The 17,272-nt window shown below is 48.5% G+C and overlaps 1 protein-coding gene across 1 annotated transcript; it reads left to right on the top strand.

The window, feature by feature from the left end:
- The first annotated feature begins 53 nt into the window (after positions 1 to 53).
- On the top strand, positions 54 to 16,265 carry WDR91 (WD repeat domain 91). Its single transcript, XM_027452814.3, has 15 exons — positions 54 to 269; positions 916 to 1,095; positions 2,533 to 2,740; positions 3,602 to 3,684; positions 5,757 to 5,881; positions 6,593 to 6,770; positions 7,046 to 7,204; positions 9,334 to 9,533; positions 9,929 to 10,079; positions 11,495 to 11,589; positions 12,041 to 12,209; positions 13,243 to 13,351; positions 14,172 to 14,284; positions 15,039 to 15,236; positions 15,638 to 16,265. The coding sequence occupies exons 1-15, from the start codon at positions 147 to 149 to the stop codon at positions 15,800 to 15,802; spliced, it is 2,256 nt and encodes a 751-aa protein (XP_027308615.3). The 5' UTR covers positions 54 to 146; the 3' UTR covers positions 15,803 to 16,265.
- The last annotated feature ends 1,007 nt before the right edge of the window (positions 16,266 to 17,272 follow it).

The following is a 17,272-nucleotide window of genomic DNA, read 5'->3' as shown; positions in this document are numbered from 1 at the left end:
GCGCCGCACGGCGGCGGCGAGGCGCGCTGGGAGTTGTAGTCCTGCGCGGCGCAGGGCAGGGCAGGGCTGGGCCGGGCCGGGCCGCGTCGCTCGGGGCCGGGCGGCCGCTCGCCGCCGCTGAGGCGGGCGGAGCCGGCGGCGCCCCCATGGCGGCGGCGGCGGAGCGGACGGACGAGCTGGTGCGGGAGTATCTGCTCTTCCGCGGCTTCACCGCCGCCCTCAAGCAGCTGGACGCCGAGATCAAGGCGGACCGCGAGAAGGGCTTCCGGGTGAGGCAGCGCCGGGGCCGCGGGGCGCCTGGGGGGGGCCTAAAATAGGGCCCGGGGGGAAGGGGGGGTAAAGGGCGAGCTCCTGGGGTGGCGTCCCGAGGGGCTGGGGGGGTCCCAGAGGGGCTGGGGGGTCCCAGAGGGGCAGCCGAGCCTCGCACGGACCCGCTTCAGTAGCCGCCCTCAGCCTGCGCTCCAGGGTCCCGTGTTTTTGGGGCGCGTTTTGGCCCCCAGAGCTCCCCCATCGCCGCCGGGCCTCGCCCGCAGCGCAGGAGGGCCGGCAGGGAGCCGTCTGGCAAAAAGCCTCCCGTGGCAGGCGGCTGGGGCGCTCCCGATAAGGGGTGGCACTCAGAGTGCTTCGGAGCTCCCCGTGCAGAAGCTCCCCCGGGCTTTCTTCCTCTTTCTGGGCTCCCTCTCGGCTGGTTGGTACCGTTTTTCCCCTTAGCCTATAAATAAGGCTCTTCTCCGAGCACCGCGCTCAAGTTTTCAACGCGTAGCGATGTTATTCCTGGTGCCTGGCTATCCCTCAGCATACGGCCTGGCTTGGCGCGTTATTGTGGAGTTAAAGCTCCTCAGCACTGAGTCACAAAGCCTCGTGTGCCAGACAGCCCACACATGACCGTGGTCTCCCCCGTTTTGCCCCCTTCAGGTGGACAAGATAGTGGACCAGCTGCAGCAGTTCGTTCAGAGCTACGACCTGGCGGCCCTGCGGGATTACTGGAGCTACCTGGACCGGCGCCTTTTCAGCCGTTTGGAAGACGTGTACCGGCCCACAGTGAACAAGCTGAAAACCAGCTTATTCCGATACTACCTCGTCCATACTGTTCAGGTGGTGACCGTTCAATCTTTTTAGGCTTCTGATTTTAGGAAAAAAAATATCCTGGTGTCTGAAACCAGAGCAAGGAAATACCCTGAGAGCCTCTGACCCGCCTGGTGGGTCAGGGACAAGCGATTCATGTGTTGTGCATCAGAGTGTGGTGAAGAGTTTGACGCAGACTCACATGATGGGCTTGCAGGCAGGAGGACAGGGAAGCTGAGATGGGAGGGGAATATGGTTAGCTGGGAGCAAGGTATTTGCTCAGCCACAAAGGCAGGCTCAGGCCCTGGCAGATGGGATGGCTGAACTGGCAGCTCAGTCCTGCTCAGGCTCTGTTAATGACGTGGATACCAGCAGAGACCATAAGGTTCTTAAATGTCTCCTCGTGGGGCATTTACTGAGAACACAGGAGGACAAGGTCAGTGCTTGAAGTAGTCTTCTAAAGTTGAGGAAACAGTCAAAAAAACAAAATCTCTACGTAGGCAAGTGTAATCAGCTGCACTGTTGCAGAATAAGGAGTGCCTGAGCAGGCAGCAGTAGGGTAGAGAAGGGCCTTCTGCAGCATTAGGGATCAACAGATGGGCTTGTTGGTATTCCTTCCGCTGTAACCTGCTGGCAGGGCTCAGCCAGTCCTTACAGGGACCGGGGTTCCTAAAGAATCAAGAAAGCTGGAAGGTCTAGAAGAAGAAAAAGGGACATTTGGAGTTGGTGGAGTTCTCTTTTAGTTTATAAAAGAGGAGAGAGGGGAGATGTGAGCTTCAAATCTGGTCAAGTAATGTGGGAGAGAAAGTGAAAGTGTTTTTGTCTGCTCTGAATAGAACAGAAAATAATGATACCTTAGGAAAGTGAAAGAAAGATAGTACACAGCATTGGCAAACAGGGTACACAAACACCTGTCAACAATTCATGTTTAATTTCTTGCAATTTATGAGAAGTACTTCCACCTCGATTCCATTCCTGGACTGAAAATCTGAAATGGTGGATGTTGGTGGAGGAATCAAAATCTAACGCGTGGTTCTGGAAGTGTGGTTTCTTGTGTTTTGTTGTCTTGCCCTGTGCTTACCTTGGAGTGTGATTGTCATGTCTGGATAACGAATCAGATCAATTTTTTTTCAGGCTACATCCGTGGTAGAATTGAGTAATTTGAAGTATATTTTGGGCTTGTATGTCACCACTTGTGTCTTGTGTGGGTGGACAAACTGCACTGGGTTAGCTGGAAATTGCCAAGGAGCTAGCTTGATTTTCCGCGACCTTTAAACAAGACTGTGGTGACTGGAAAGGATGTTGGATGAAGCGCCTTTGGGAGCTTCTGGCATTTGGGCAATTCTTTTGTTCTCACATGAGCCTTAATTCTGAGCGGTAGCTCTTACGGTGTCCATCAGGCACTGCTGCTTAGGACCTGTGCAGAGCTGTGAGTGAAGATGTGAGCGCTGTTCTCCTGTGTTTCAGAGCGGCCGCAATGACAAGGCGCAGGAGTTCTTCCTCAAGCAGGCCTCCGAGCTCCAGAACCAGGCGGAGTGGAAGGATTGGTTTGTCCTGCCCTTCCTCCCTGCCCCAGACTCCAACCCCACCTTTGCCACGTATTTCTCACGCCAGTGGGCAGATACATTCATCGTGTCCCTGCACAACTTCCTGAGCGTCTTATTTCAGTGCATGCATATCCTTTTCTGCAACTGAGAGTTAAATCTCCCCGGCCCTGGTGTTATGCTGACTCTCAGCAGCGGTGCCAAGAATACAGGATTGCAGAACCTTCTGCTTTCAGGTGATTGCTTAGAGCCAAGCCTTAATGGGAAGCTGGTGTTTACCAGAGGATGTCGGAATAGTTATTATTCAATTTCAATAGTTATTATTCAATTACCCGATGATACGTTATATTCCCTGGGCACAAACAATTGTGGTTGCTGCTGATGCTGAGCTCATCCCTATGCCAGTGACTAGGAGAGCAGTCAGAAATCTTATGTGAAACGCTTTTCCTGGTTACTTGGCATACAAAACAGGCATGCAGCCTTGGGTCCTCACCCATAACTAAACCAGCCTCTCCTGTTAGACCCTCCTGGGTGCATCCATTCACGAAGTTGTGTAGTGACAGCCCAATATAGTAGGGAAGCTCAGCATTAGCAGAAAGTCTTTTGTCCCACGCTGCAGAGTTCTGGCCTTCTTCCATGATGGGCAAGTTCACGTTGCAGCTGGGATACAACTCACCTTGAAATATTTCCTCAGTGTACGCTAACGCAGTGGTGTAACCTCTCTGGTCCTCTGCTTCTGAAGTGTCAAAAGGAGGAATCTAAAATCTTTGCAAAGCCTATGTAAAACAGTTCATGCAAGTACCAAGTTGGTTTGGGTTAACAAAGTTGCTACCAGTCTGCTGGCTTCATGCGTGCTTCTTGCCAGTAGTATGGACTGAGCACGTTTGCTGTCTGAAAGGCTCGTGGCCAGTGTTGCCTGGTAGTGCTGGTTTTTAGAATTAAGCCAGCTGTGCACAAGCTGTTGCCTTGAGTTTTTCTTTAACATTTCTCACCAGTGCCAGTCATTTTGAACTTTGAAGCTGAATGTCACAGGAGCAGTCTCATACAAGAAGAAAATGAATCCTTGCGGCATAAGGTGAGAACCGAAGTCACTCCATACTTGCTGACTAAGGCTGTGAGTTTTGTGAATTTAGTTCTGTCTGTCCAAGCAAATTGTATCCCCTTAATTTAGTGCAGTTATTCCAAGGGAGGTTCTTGCAGAAATCCTTTGTTATTTTGGTTTATCTTTGAACTGTCTCCAGCAAGCCGAGGGCTGTGATCATATGATGATTAGTACAACGTCTGTAGGACATTCCTGGGCCTCTGCTGGAGGCGTCTGTCCCTCTCCCTGTGCCGCCTGATGGGTGCAGATCCTGTGCAATGCCTTTTCTGCTATGCTGCAAATTCTGCCAGGCTGAAACTAATGGCAGGTTAAGTGCACGTATGACTGACTTTGGAGTGAAACTCACGGAGAGTGCTCACAGTCACCTCCAGAACTGAGCTGACAGCCCAATAGAAAGTGGCAATAACTTAGGGTGAAGAGGCAGAAACCAGTACATCTGACATGGCCACTTCACCGCAGCTGAAGTGCACTTAAAGTAATTTAAATCAACTAATACAAATATTGTTGTGAATATCTGTTTCCCAGTTCTAGACCCTGCTGGAAGAAAGGCTGAACTGCTCCAACAAAGTGTCACCCAGTTCAGTGTCTTGTTTTTGACAGTAACATCCACAGATACTTAGAGGAAAGGTGTAAGAAAATACGATGTGTCAGTCCTTTCCAAGTACAGACTCCCATTAGAGAGACTTGGGAGATGTACGATTTAAGAACCTTCTAAACTACAGATCACATCTGGCTGATCTTGTACAAGTGGGAAACCTTATTCATGTAAGCAGGACTTTAGTTTCACTTCTTCAAACACACCAAGAAAAAGTTCTCCCTAAATGAGTGCTTCAGTAGCTTTGTGCTTTACCCTCCTGTGTTACAAAACATTGTCCTGTGTTGTGCTACAACTGTTCAGGTAACTGAGCAACTCTGTGTTCATCTGTCCTAAAATGTTGAAATAAAATAGAAAAACTTATCTCAAAATGGAGGTTTTATGGCTCAAGAAAAGCAAGGTTTGGCACTCTGTGCTGGGTGGGGTCAGTAGAGCAGGAAAACTACCAGGGCAGATCTGCAAAGATGGTCAGTGAATAAGGAGGGGAGGACAGGGTGTGTTTTGAACTAGAACTCTGATTTCTTCCAATTTTGTATTCTGCACTTCTGGTCAGATTGAAGCTGGGTTGAAGGGTGGGTTGTTCTTGTTTTGTCTTGCTTTTGATTTGTGTCACAAACTGGACAAGTGTTCTCTGTCAGAGATAACGCTAGACTTTTTTTTTTTTTTTAAGAATTGCTCAAGCTAGAAAGGGAAACAGCTACCTATAGAATACAAGCTTAAATGAAAATGGTGTGAATCAGTACTCCTTATTTTTGTTATTGCTTTTCTGAAGTACTGTGATAAAAGGACAAATGAGAGTTGTGTCTGAAAAACAAATATACGGAAAGGCCTGAGGAACTCATCACACAGCCAAGAGTCACAGGCATCAACCACATCTGTCACAGAAAGAGGCTTCCTGAGGTTCCTGTCTGCGCAGGGGAAAGAGAAAAATGTTTCCTTCTCCGTAATGTGGAGATAAATCTCTCTGTCATGCTTGGGAGGGAGCTGAGCAGGATGTGGAGCTGGATTTTCGGGACGGCCTGATGGTTGGCCTCAGCACGCCCTGCCAGCTTGCCAAACCCTTGGCTGTGGGAGGAAGGCGACTTCCCAGGCTCGCTGCCTGCACATCGCCAGCGCCAGGCACGTGCACTGCCCTGGCCTTGAACCGCCTGCGTGGAGCAGTGGGCTGAGCGGTTGTGCCCTGGCCAACACTGCTTTCCCGGCCCCATTAATGCTGCTGCGGCAACAGCCCGAGAAGATTGAAGGGTTTTAAGCCAGCTCCAATTTCATACATGTGAAGTGCTGGTTGTTCCCACTGCTTGGACTGATGTGCTCAGCCGGTCAGGGCAACTTTCTGCCTTCCCCACCCTCGTAGGGCTGGTGAAATAAAAGGAATAAACAACTTCAGCAAGTGGGAAGGAGGCGAATCTTGGTGAAACTTCTGCTGACTTGGATCTCCCTTCTCTTGTAGCTTTTTGCTTTGCAGGCTGAATCCTCCCGCATGAAGAAAGAGGAACTGGAAGTGGAAGAAGCAGTTGTGCATCACAAGCTGCCTGCGTATGTGGCCAACATGGATCGACTAGGGGACTCTGAGCTGTGAGTGCCTGCAGGGGAGGAGCTGGGACAGACCCTGCTGCTTTTATTGGATTCACTTCCTTGTTCTGTGCCCTGGGAATCAATCATTGCAGAAATACATCCTGGCAGAAATCATCTCCCACCTTTAGAGAGAGATTCTCACTGAGCAGGGAGAGCCCAAGCACATGCGGAAGTTGTTCTGCTTTGGTCTCACCGTTATACCAGGGTATTTTGGGCAGCCAGAACGCTGCTAACAGTGTAATACCCCGCAGTGTTGCTCAGATGAAGCGGGTTGTCTCTTAATTCCTGTTTTCTGTAGTGGCTGTGGTGCAGTGTGTGTGTACTGTATTGTTTGTAGATGTTGCTCCCTTGTCACCTAAAGGGGTCATCGTTATGCAGAGATGGGCTTTTTTTTTGCAAAGGCAAGAAGAGAAAGGGAGTTTCTATTTCATGAGGCTCAGTTACTTATGGAACTTCCAATAAATCTACAGTTAGTGTGTTTTATGGCTACATCTGTTGTATTCCTCTCTGCGGAGAAGAGGCAACATACCCAATGATACAGGTTGGTTGTTTAAACCTGTCTTCCCTTAGTATGCAGTTATGTGAAGCAAGTCTGCACGCCTCAGTCCTCCAGGAGCATCAGTCCCCCAGAGGTTCAAAAAGTTTTTTGCTGGGTCATCTTTGATCAGGTTGTCTGGCTGCACTTTCATGTTCTGTTTGTTTATTTTTCAGTGATATGACCTGCAGCCAGAGGAGCACTGCACATTCTCTTCAGTCCCGTGGAGGCTTTCTCTCCTCTTTCCTCTCCCAGAGCAAAAAGGGCCCTTCCAGACCAGCTCAGCCGAGTGGGGCTTCTCCAACACAGCAGCATGCTGCCAGTCTTGGGAAGAAAGAACCAGCAAATCACCAGGTGATTCTCAACTGAATTCACTGAAAGGTGCTCAGTAGCCAAGGAGTTAGCTTGCAGCACAGCACTTCTCCAAGCTTTTGCTTTCACCTGGAAGAAAAAAAGTCATTTTCTTCCTTGAACATGTACACTGGGTGTGAGTGCACTGCAAGAACAGATGATGATGTCTGCTGGCTTGTAGAGCCCTTGTAGATGCCTGGTTTCTTTGCCTCGTCTTTTGCTCTTTCTTCCACAGCCTGATGCAAACATAACTTTGCCAAATCATTCCTGCCTTCCAGAGTGCCAAAGGAAAAGAAGGAGCAGTGACCTGTAAGGATGGGAAGAGCCACTTCAGCGGGTTAGCAGCGGGTGAGTCGAGCTCCCTGCAGCAGCGGCAGAAGCGCTTGCAAGAGCACGGGAAGGAAAGGAGAGAGCTGCTGTCAAAAGGGACCTTTCAGGTACTGGGCAACACTGCGAAGCTCGGAAGTGGAGGGCTGCCATTTCCTGTTATTTTTTTTTATGTTGGGCAGTAAAACAAATGCAAGTATTCCCACTAAGCTTCTGGAATGCTGCTCCAATCAGCTGTATCAAAGGTTAATCTCTGCAGTTAATCAGCTCCTTCCACTCTCAGATTATTTCTGTGTCCCTGGAAGGGACTCAGTGCTGACATTTCAAAGGAAAGAAGAGTTGTCGCTTATCATGGTCTTGTCAACAGCCTTGTCCTGGGGAGGGCATGTTTCACCCACCTTAGTGGCTGTTATGTCCAAGTACCTTGTTATAATCCACCTGCCTCAGTAGCAATGGGCTTGGCTCACCCATACTGCAGAAGTGAGCAGTTGTAAGACAGACGTAAAAGATCAAGCATTCACATACATAAATAATGCTGTTCCAAAGAGTCCTGCAGCATGGATTGCAGAATCTGTTTTCTCTCCTCCCTGTCAGCTGTGTTCTCAGGCTGGTTTGTGCAGGCTCTGTGGGACAGCAGAAAATTGCAGGCTTTCCTGGATAGGAGTAGAAATATCCTTCATAGCAATGTTTTGGAGTCTTTTGCACCACGTGTTGCAGTTTTGTGTGGGGCTGTGCCCTGCTTTCTATGTAATAAAATAATAAAACTATGTCCTGGGTTTTAACTGCTGAAGGTCAGTGGAGTGCTGCTGCTCACCCCCATGTTTTCTGGCTTTTAGCAGCCAGGTGTGTTTTGGAATGGAGCTTAGGAGGAATGGGTGGTAACATCTCTGCCATGTTTATTTTGGCTATATGAGACTCTCCGTTGGGGGAGAGGTGGTGCTGAGGGACTGTTGCTTATCAGCTGATGGGCATGGCTGTTCTGCGTGGGGTGTGCTGCTTTGGAGTGATGTTATTACACCAATGAGTGCTCCGGGCTATGAGAGAACTTTGTTCTTCGTGGCTCATCTAAAAGACTAATTAAGCACTGGTCAGTGTTGCAAACCCTAGCTGCCTAGCAAGTATCCTTTGACTTTCCTTTTGCTGTGATGTTCCAGGTTAAGGCGGTGTTTTTCTGCCTTCGTGAAAATTGTGTCTGGTCGTCTTGGGGAAGCTGATACTGTTCAGCTTTCTGTTGTTCTCAAAACATGAGTCAAAAAGGAAGCTGGAAGGCTGCACTGTTTCTCTGATATGAGTGTCATTCATCGGTTATCTCCCCACGTTAACACAGAGCAAGGCGTTCTTGGATTTCTTTTCCAGCCTTTTCCGGCTTTGTGAATTGTGATGATTTGCTTATGCAGTGTTTAACTTACTGCTCAAGATACAGCACTACTATAAATAAGGCAAGGATGTGTTAGGGAACATTACCATGCAGACTTCTCAAGCGTTTCATCTTCAGAGGATGGTGTAGCTAAGGGTTGCTTGCAAACATTTTGCTGACTCCCGCACTGTATCTGCTCCTAAGGGAAGACTAAGGTGCTTTCAGAGACTTCTGTGTGCTGCAGTGGATATCTCAGTGGATATCTTGTTTCACTCAGATGCTTTTACCTCCTAAAAATCCATTTGTTCCAACTCCTGTCTGTCCTGTCAAATTGGGTTTTAAACTTCTGGACTCATGTTGACTCTATAGTTGGCATCATCTGACTGCAGTGATCGCCACGTTGTGCACAGACCAGATCCCTGCTGACAAGCATAATCTATCCACTGTGGCTCACCGTCCTCCAAGAACTCTTGTGCAGACTGACCACAGACTTTACATTGCTGTATACAAGAATTCTTTGAAATCTGATGATTTGATTGTTAGTCTGTACTTGACCAGCATCAAAATGGGTCTCTGATATCAGCTGAGGTCCGCTGAACAGAGACGCTGCAATTCCTTGAATTCCTGTAGGAAGGTGTATGGCTGGCCTTGCGGGGGGCATATAAGGGACTCTGCGACCAAGGGGGCCACGTCAAATGGCACAGCTGTGCAGTGTCCCATCACTGCGCTCAGGAGGAGGGTCCCTGACAGAAGGGGAGTTGAGCTGACAGTGCTTCTGTTTCAGTACAGCCGTTTGTTCTTTCTCTCAACAGGAGGGGTGGCTGAAAAGCTTGGCCTGGAGATACTGCTTCCGTATATTTCACACAGGATTTCTTCCTGCAGGGCCAAAGTGCTGAGAAGAAAACGGATATTAGCACACCTGAGACAGAGCCGTGCTCAGAGCTGCAAGCTGACCAAGCAGAGACTTCAGCCAAAATGCCCACCAGTGGTACAGAGGCTGTGGGGGTCCGACAGGAGCAGCCTTTCATCGTCCTGAGCCAGGAGGAGTATGGGGAGCACCATTCGTCCATCATGTACTGCAGGTAACAGGCTGGCAGAGGAAGGCTTTCTCCTAGAAGCTTCTCCAGAGGATCAGCTCTGTCTGGCTTCTTTCTCCCAGCCTCTGTTCTGCCCAGCACATTGTGTGTGAACTCTTGGTTGTAGGGCAGCTGAGTTGCTGTGACTGACAATAGTACGTAGCTTGTATATTGAGAATTGGCAAAGATTTTTGTGATAGGGAAATGCCAGCCAGGAGTAAACTTCCTGGGAAAGCCTGTTGGTATTGCTGAAGCCTCTATGCTTTGCATGTGGAGCTCTAGTGCTTTATTGCACTGGTTGTTGTAGGAGAGGAATAGGAGAGGAAGGATTACTGGGCTATCTGCCTGCATCTAAGAACTTCAGGGGGAAAAATACCCAGTCATTTTCTTTCTGCATGCAGGGTTGATTGTTCTGGACGGAGGGTGGCCAGCTTGGATGTGGATGGAGTCATCAAAGTGTGGACTTTTAACCCAATAATGCAAACTAAAGCTTCGTCTATTTCCAAGTCTCCGCTGCTGTCTCTGGAATGGGCAACCAAGCGTGATCGGCTGGTGAGTAGCCTGTGCATGCCGAGACTCAGGAGTCCCAGCAGATGATTTGGAGCTCAGTTGTTGTGTGCTGCACATTAACTTCTAGGTGGCTGCACTGCAGATAAAATCAGGGTGATGGTTAGTTCCTGCTTTAGGGAGAACTGAAGCCTGTAGGGTCTTATAAAAGCCAGGGAGTGAGGAGTGTGCTCTGTATTTTGCAAGAAACTCAGTACTGCTTGCCCTGAGGCAGAAGTTCTCAAGCTGCAGCACGTGGACAGCTGCAGGACAGAAGCAGCTCCTTTAAGAAAAGTGCCTTTCTGCAGGCAGTCACTTGTAAGAGCAGGCAGAGGCACAGCAGCCTGTGGGAAGGCAGCAGCAGGGAGCTGTAGAGCTTCACTCACAGCCTGAGCCAGTAAACAGAGAGAGCAAGGTTGTGCTGTTAGCATCCTGGCTTGTGCAGGTGTCAGGAGGGCTCTGTGTCCAGTTATACTCTGGTGCCTCGCACAGCTAGGGGTTGGTGCTTGCATAAGGACTTGGAAGCTTGTTTAGATGCCAAGACAGTTTAAATGTTTGCCATAGCACCTGTCCTCTAATTCTGTTACTAGAGAGGAGCCTTAAATTGCCTGCGTTCTGCTGAGTCCTAGAACTGTTGCTGGTGTTCGCTGCCTTCCCTTGGCTGTGTGACACGGCAGGCCTGCAACTGAGGGCATATCATTCATGTTCTGGCACTGACGGCGTGCTGCTGCTAATCCCAAATGCCAGTGGTGAAGAGCTGGTGCTGCAGCTCATCTCTTTCATTTCTCTTAGAAAGATGTCCATACAGTTAATGATTTCTTCTGCTTTGTGGGGTTATTTCCTTCTCCTGTAGAGAGATTCTTCTTTCTGAAATGCATGGGGATTCAGCAGCAATTCAGGCTGTGAAGTAAGAAGGATTCTGCTTGCTTAATTTTCTTGGATAATGCATACTCCATGGTTTTTCTTTTGACTTAAATTGTAACACCACTGAGAAAGCATGTGTGAGCCCTTCTGAGTAATTTAATTCTCCCCTGGATGAAAGGAGGTGGCTTCTACTTAGCTTTTTCCTGAACTTTTATTGATTCTGTGTTACTCTTTCCTTGCTCCCCTAGATACTGAGACTCCACGTGCATTTTGCATATGTTGAGCCATACTCCAGAAAGTGGCTTGTTCTCTACCTTGGTGCTTACCAGATCTTTTTCTTAAAATTTCTGGAGAGCAGAGCTTTAATCCTGATTCCTGTGACTTTAGAGTAGTCCTACTCAGCATGATGCCCACAGAAAGACAGGATGTACCTAGTGGGATTACATATAACTGGAATGTATAAATGCGGAAAAAAACGTGTGGTGTTGGTAGTTGCTGGACAGCATCGCTGTGCTCCTCACTCACATTCCTTCCATCTCCTCCTTGCTGGTTTCAAGCTGCTGCTTGGCAGTGGAGTCGGGACGGTTCGTCTTTATGACACAGAAGCGAAGAAGAATCTCTGTGAAATCAGCATTGATGAAGACATGCCCAGGTAAGCCTGGAATATTGGTTGTATGTGTGGGCATCTGTATGTACATGTATGTACATGTATGTACACGTATACGTACGGGTGTACATGCACATGTATATGTTTGTGTGTATGTATTTATGTGCGTATATCTTGACTGTGAAGTTTTAGTTTTTTTGAAGTTTCATCTGCTGTGTTTGGCAGATGAAGTCTCAATGTCCATACTGCTTCCCTGCAAGTGCAATGTTACGTAGCCTTTGTGTAGATGGCAGTCCTTGTCTGACCAGCATAAAACTGCTCCATTACACTGGAGAGACTCAAAATCCACCTAAGCACATGGATCGTGCTCTCCTTTATGGTGTGCCTGAGATGGAGGTCCTGTCTTGCAGCATCTTTCTGGCAGAACTAGGAGCTGATTGTTGCTCTTGAGGTGGTTGCTGGAGAGAGGCATTTCATGCTCTCTGCTGTGTTTCAGAATCCTGTCGCTTGCCTGCAGCCCAAGCGGTGCCTCCTTTGTCTGTTCTGCAGCAGCCCAGAGCCCCATCTCGCACATGGACTTCTCAGCAGTCAGCTCTGGGGGCAAAAGCATGAACCAAGTTCCTGGGAAGCTGTTGCTGTGGGACACTAAAACGATGAAACAGCAGGTATTTGCTGAGTTTCTTTCCTTTCTTAGTCTGCTTGCCAAGAATGTCTTCTTTCTGTTTTGATGTGGAGGAGCCTTCTTCCTAAATTGTGCTGACTTTCTTTTCAATGTCTTCCCACCAAACCTCCTTCCTCTTTTACCGTCTGTCACATGTGGGATAAAACAAGTTGGTTTGAGCTGTCCTTTGTACCTGCTGGGTTTGGCTGTGTTTTTATGTGTGCATTTCAGTTTTTATTGATGAATTCTTCAAAATACTCCATGGTCTTGCTTCTTTCCTGCCTGCAGAATTTGTGACTGGCAACCTCTCAAGCGGTTTGAAATGATGCTTTGCTCAGGCTTTCTCATTAAGCTACATGGAAGGATTTTCTTTACTGCTATTCTTCCTTGCCCTTTCCCCCTCTGCCCCCATGGGTATTGGGGCCCATTTGCATCTCCCTAGGGGAGCACTGTGGGTTGAGCATGGTGAATTCATCCAGCCTGGTGTGCTCCAGCTGCAAGGACTGGAGATAGCAGTAACCACGCAACGTGAACTTGTCTGTCTTCAGAACTCTTCTAGCCGTGTATCAAAATGCATTTTAAATCTATTTTTAGGCAAAATGCTTCTCAAGAGAATTAGTCTTAAATCATCTTCTCCATTGTTTCAGTTTAGATGGGTTTTATTCTGGCAGTGCATCCTGGTCTTATCCCTCGCCTTTGCCCTTAAGAAATGCTTTCCCTGATACATAAGAGAAAGCAGCAAACTCGAGCTCATGTCTGCCAGAAGCTGATTGTGCAGCTTTGAGGACATTGCTATGAAAGCTGTGTGTTGGCTGAGGTGAAGTGTTGGTTTAGTGTCACAGTAAAATGCAGCTGCCAACCTTGAAGTCAGTGGTCATGAGGTGGAGGAACTGGAGTTCAGGAAGGAGGAACCGCAGAACAAGCACTGCAGTTCTGGTTACGAGATGCCACCTTCCTTCCCTGTGCTGGGGTACAGCTCCTCAGCACCCCAGCTCCATTTTAGGTTTCTGGGCACTAATGCAGACTTTCCCTTCCAGCTGCAGTTCTCCCTGGAGCCCGAGCCCATCGCTATTAACTGCACAGCCTTCAACCACAATGGCAACCTGCTGGTCACAGGGGCTGCAGATGGGATCGTTCGTCTCTTTGGTATGTTGGAACTGAGCGGTGAGGTGGCCCCTTGGTGTCTTCGGCTGGCTGCTCTCCCTGCCGAGCACCCTTCCCCTGCCAGCGGGGAGGCAGCTGCGTGACATGACCAAATGCCAAGCAGGAAGGTGTTTCCTCTCCTTCATGATCGCTCTCAAGAGTGAATTGAGATAAACTTTCCCTGGGGGATATTGCCTGGAGGCCCTGGTGGTGCTGCTGGATTTGTTTCCCTCCCACTTAGGAGCAGAGTTAACTTCCCCTTGAGCCACGTCATCTTGGCTATGCCATTAATAGCAGTACCACTGCCAGAAGCTGCCTTAAATAAAGGGATTTAGTGTGTGACCTTCTAGTTTGAAGGCAAGGACTTCACATCAGTCCTTCTTCACTGAGCAGCTTCTGTTTCTCAGGTTCTGTCCTCTTTAGCCTGTCCTCATGGTAAAGGCAGCTTGGGCCTTCCTTCTTCGTGAAAAAAGGATCTGCTTTTGCCTCAGCTGCTGAGCTGTGAGGCTACAGTCCCAGGTGGGTGTGAGGACAGAGACAGCAGCAGCGGTGGGAGTGGACAGGACAGCAAGGAGAGGAGGAGAATAAAGGTGCCGGTGTGGCTAGGGCACCAAACAACTGCAGTTGATGCTGAGGGTGTGAACAGCCCTGTAAAGCTGGAGGGAGAGGTGCTGGAGAATAAGGACAAGGTGCTGAGATTAGATAGGGCTCCCAGAGGCTGATGTAGATGGCTGAGTCAGAGTCTGTATCAACATAAAGAGCCTCTCCTCACCCCAGCTCTGTGTGGGCACTGGGAGTGTCTCAGTACTGGTTCTCCCCACAGACATGCAGCAGCACGAGTGCGCCATGAGCTGGAAGGCACACGAGGGGGAAGTCTACTCCGTGGAGTTCAGCTACGATGAGAACACAGTCTACAGCATAGGCGAGGATGGCAAGGTATGCTGTGTGTGACCTTCCACTGGTCAGCTGCTGGTGAGATCCCTTCTGGAGTCTTCTCCATGTGGTGGGGATAACAGTAAAAACACCCGAAGGCTCTGGAGAACTCGCAGGCTGCTAACTGTGGGCTTAGATACACAGCACCACTCTGCTGCATTCAGTCTCTGAGGAGAGGGTGGCCAGAAATGGCAGTAGCAGCTGGAGCTGACTCAGACCTTGTCTGCAAATCCTGCTGATGGTGACACATCTCCTTCCTAGGGTATCCATGAGAAGATGACCTTCCTGTGCCCCTGAAATCACCATATTTGAGGTCTGAGGTTCCCTGGGGAGCAGATACTTGATCACTTTGCATGAAATTCCTTGCCAGTAGCTCCCTATTGCTTAACAATAAATGTGTCGATTTCTTGAGTTCCACAGACCTCAGCAGAAGAGCTTTGGCTCGGGGGGCAGGCTGCCTGAAGGCACGGGTCCTTGGCTGTTGAAAGTTAAGTGAAATCCCAACAGAGTCCTGCACGTAGTGTGGAATTACTGGTAGGCAGCAGTGCACATGAAGTGCAGGACGTGTTTGCCTGACGAGTAGGCACGCTTACAGCCCTTGCAGCCTGTGTTTTGTAACTACAGCTACTTAGAGATGTGGAAGTGCTATCTTCTGTCTGTGTAAAATAGCCCCTTCTCTTAAAAACTGCGAGTGGCTCTTCTTTCATCCCAGTTAATTAAACTATGGGCTTATTATAATCTGTTTTTGTCATTCTAGTTCATTCAGTGGAATATTCACAAGAGTGGCTTGAAGGTGTCGGAGTATGGTCTTCCCAGCGAAGCTACGGGTCCCTTTGTGCTGTCTGGATACAGTGGATACAAGCAAGTCCAGTTCCCACGAGGAAGACTTTTTGCCTTTGACTCTGAGGGGAACTACATGCTGACATGTTCCGCAACTGGGGGAGTCATTTTTAAGGTAAGTCAGCAAAGTGTTGGGAAAGTTGAGTCAATGTATATCAGCACAAGCCACTTCAAGGCAGTTTAAGTGGAATTTTTACTTTGCAGCTGGGGCATTCAGAGCACCCATGCTAACGTGACCTATGGCTTAAACTTACACAACTGGGTTCTTAGCCTGCCTTGTTCGATTACTGCAGCTTAGCTGATGTCAGAAGCTGAGCTGCTTCAGATCATGTGCTTCTGTCCTGAGACTGAAAATTTGCTTCCTCGTGTGCTACATAAATGTTAACATGCCTCTTTTTTTTCTGTTTAATTATGTGTGCTGATAGGGATAAGGATTATGTAGTACGCTTTGGATTCTGCTCTGGGTACTGCTGCAGCATCTTGCCTCCTTAAATTCTTTTGCTTTTCTTATTGCAGTTGAATGGTGAGGACAAGGTCCTGGAGAGTTGCCTTTCCCTGGGAGGACACCGAGCTCCTGTTGTCACCGTGGACTGGAGCACAGCCATGGACTGTGGGACCTGCCTCACTGCCTCCATGGATGGGAAGATTAAGTTAACAACCTTACTGGCTCAAAAGTCTTAACCAGAACAGTGCTGAAGGAAAAGAGCAGCAGACTTGAAAAAAAAAAAAAACAAACAGTGTTAACTCCACAGGAACAAATTGCATGGGAGAGAAGGCAAACCACAATCACTCTTCTCATTTTAGCTTTTGCCTCTTGACAGATGTTAGATACATATGCCAAACCACTGTGCAATAGAGTGCCGATCTGGGACCAGATCAGTGGCAGCAGTGAAAAATACAACTCCACTGACCCATTGTGGCAGCTGGGCTCCCTCTGTTAGGGAGTCTTGTAGCTAGAAGGCTGCTGGGATCACGTCGGGGGTTGTGCAGAAGGTGAAGCTGGAGGAGGCATACATGAGGCAGCACAATGTGTGGTGACACAGGTGGCTCAAACTGGAAAGGCCAGTGCAAAACCAGAGTATTCTTTGGGTATAATGTGTTTTTTTTTTCATTTGTTTTCATAAAAAGAAATTATTCCCTTGCACTTGATTCCTGTGCTCTGTTCAGCTGTTGCTGGAAAGCATGGAGGTTATTCTGGGCATTGATGTGCCAAGAACAGGCTCCTGCATGGAGAAAAGAGGTTTTTGTTTTCACCAGGTGCTTCCTGACAACCTCTCAGTGGGAGCTACCAGTGCAAATCATCCATAAACGAAAATAGCTGCATTGGTTGGGTATATTGTGTTCCCTTGCAGTGTCTGCCAGGAATTAGAGGAGGGATCCCGAGTCAGACTTCTTGAAATGCTTACATTGGAGATCCGAAACTACATAATGCCTGACATACTTGATGGTACGGAGTACCATTTGATGGTAGAGAGGAAAGGGGAAGGTAGGACCAGTCTGGCCCTTTCTAGTGCTCTGTCCCTAGAGCCGTCTCCTGAAACACTAAATATCAGCTGAGTCAGGGAAGAACAATTGTGTGAGTGGACGGGCTGAGCAGCTTCTGGGTCCTTGTGGTTTGACATAGCAGGTGCTTCTGGGGGGCTCACAGATACCTGGTCTAGCAGCCCAAAGCTGGACTTAAAATTTGGGATGTGCTGATTTGTGCAAATGATCCAAGTACACAGGTTCTGCTGGAAGGGTGGCAGGGCGTAGAGTCTTGGGTAAATGAGAAGTTGCCAGTGTAATTTGTTAAAGACAAGAATGCACTTCTGATTTCTGCATCTCAAGTCAGAGCATCTTTGTGCAGTGGAACAGACTCTTTCAGTGATGTTCTATCAGATGTGAATGGAAATAAAATCCCCTTGCTGAGTACCCTCTCCTCTGAGCCCTGACAGGATTCAGCCTGAGTCTGGGCTCCTCCGGCAGCTTGTGGACCAACCAGCCACTAGGTGTCATTAGGCATGAAAATCCAGGCTGGAGCAAAAGGCCTACACATTTTTACACAACTTTAATGTAGGAACAACCTAGGATTTGTTTTATAAATAGTAAGGTTAGATTGTGTGATTTTAACAGCACTTCATCAGCATTTGGTCATCAATTTAAGCCAAGTTA

This window comes from Anas platyrhynchos, chromosome 1, assembly GCF_047663525.1.
Source record: "Anas platyrhynchos isolate ZD024472 breed Pekin duck chromosome 1, IASCAAS_PekinDuck_T2T, whole genome shotgun sequence".
Classification (NCBI taxonomy): domain Eukaryota; kingdom Metazoa; phylum Chordata; class Aves; order Anseriformes; family Anatidae; genus Anas; species Anas platyrhynchos.
Note: the sequence above shows the minus strand (reverse complement) of the source record. Positions and strands in the feature narration are given on the sequence as shown.

Excerpts from the sequence above, each read along its gene's own strand:
- WDR91 (XM_027452814.3), top strand. The coding sequence starts at position 147 with ATGGCGGCGGCGGCGGAGCGGACGGACGAGCTGGTGCGGGAGTATCTG. Across the intron at positions 6,771-7,045 it reads AAGAACCAGCAAATCACCAG|AGTGCCAAAGGAAAAGAAGG; the intron begins GTGATTCTCAAC and ends CCTGCCTTCCAG. Across the intron at positions 13,352-14,171 it reads TGGGATCGTTCGTCTCTTTG|ACATGCAGCAGCACGAGTGC; the intron begins GTATGTTGGAAC and ends TTCTCCCCACAG.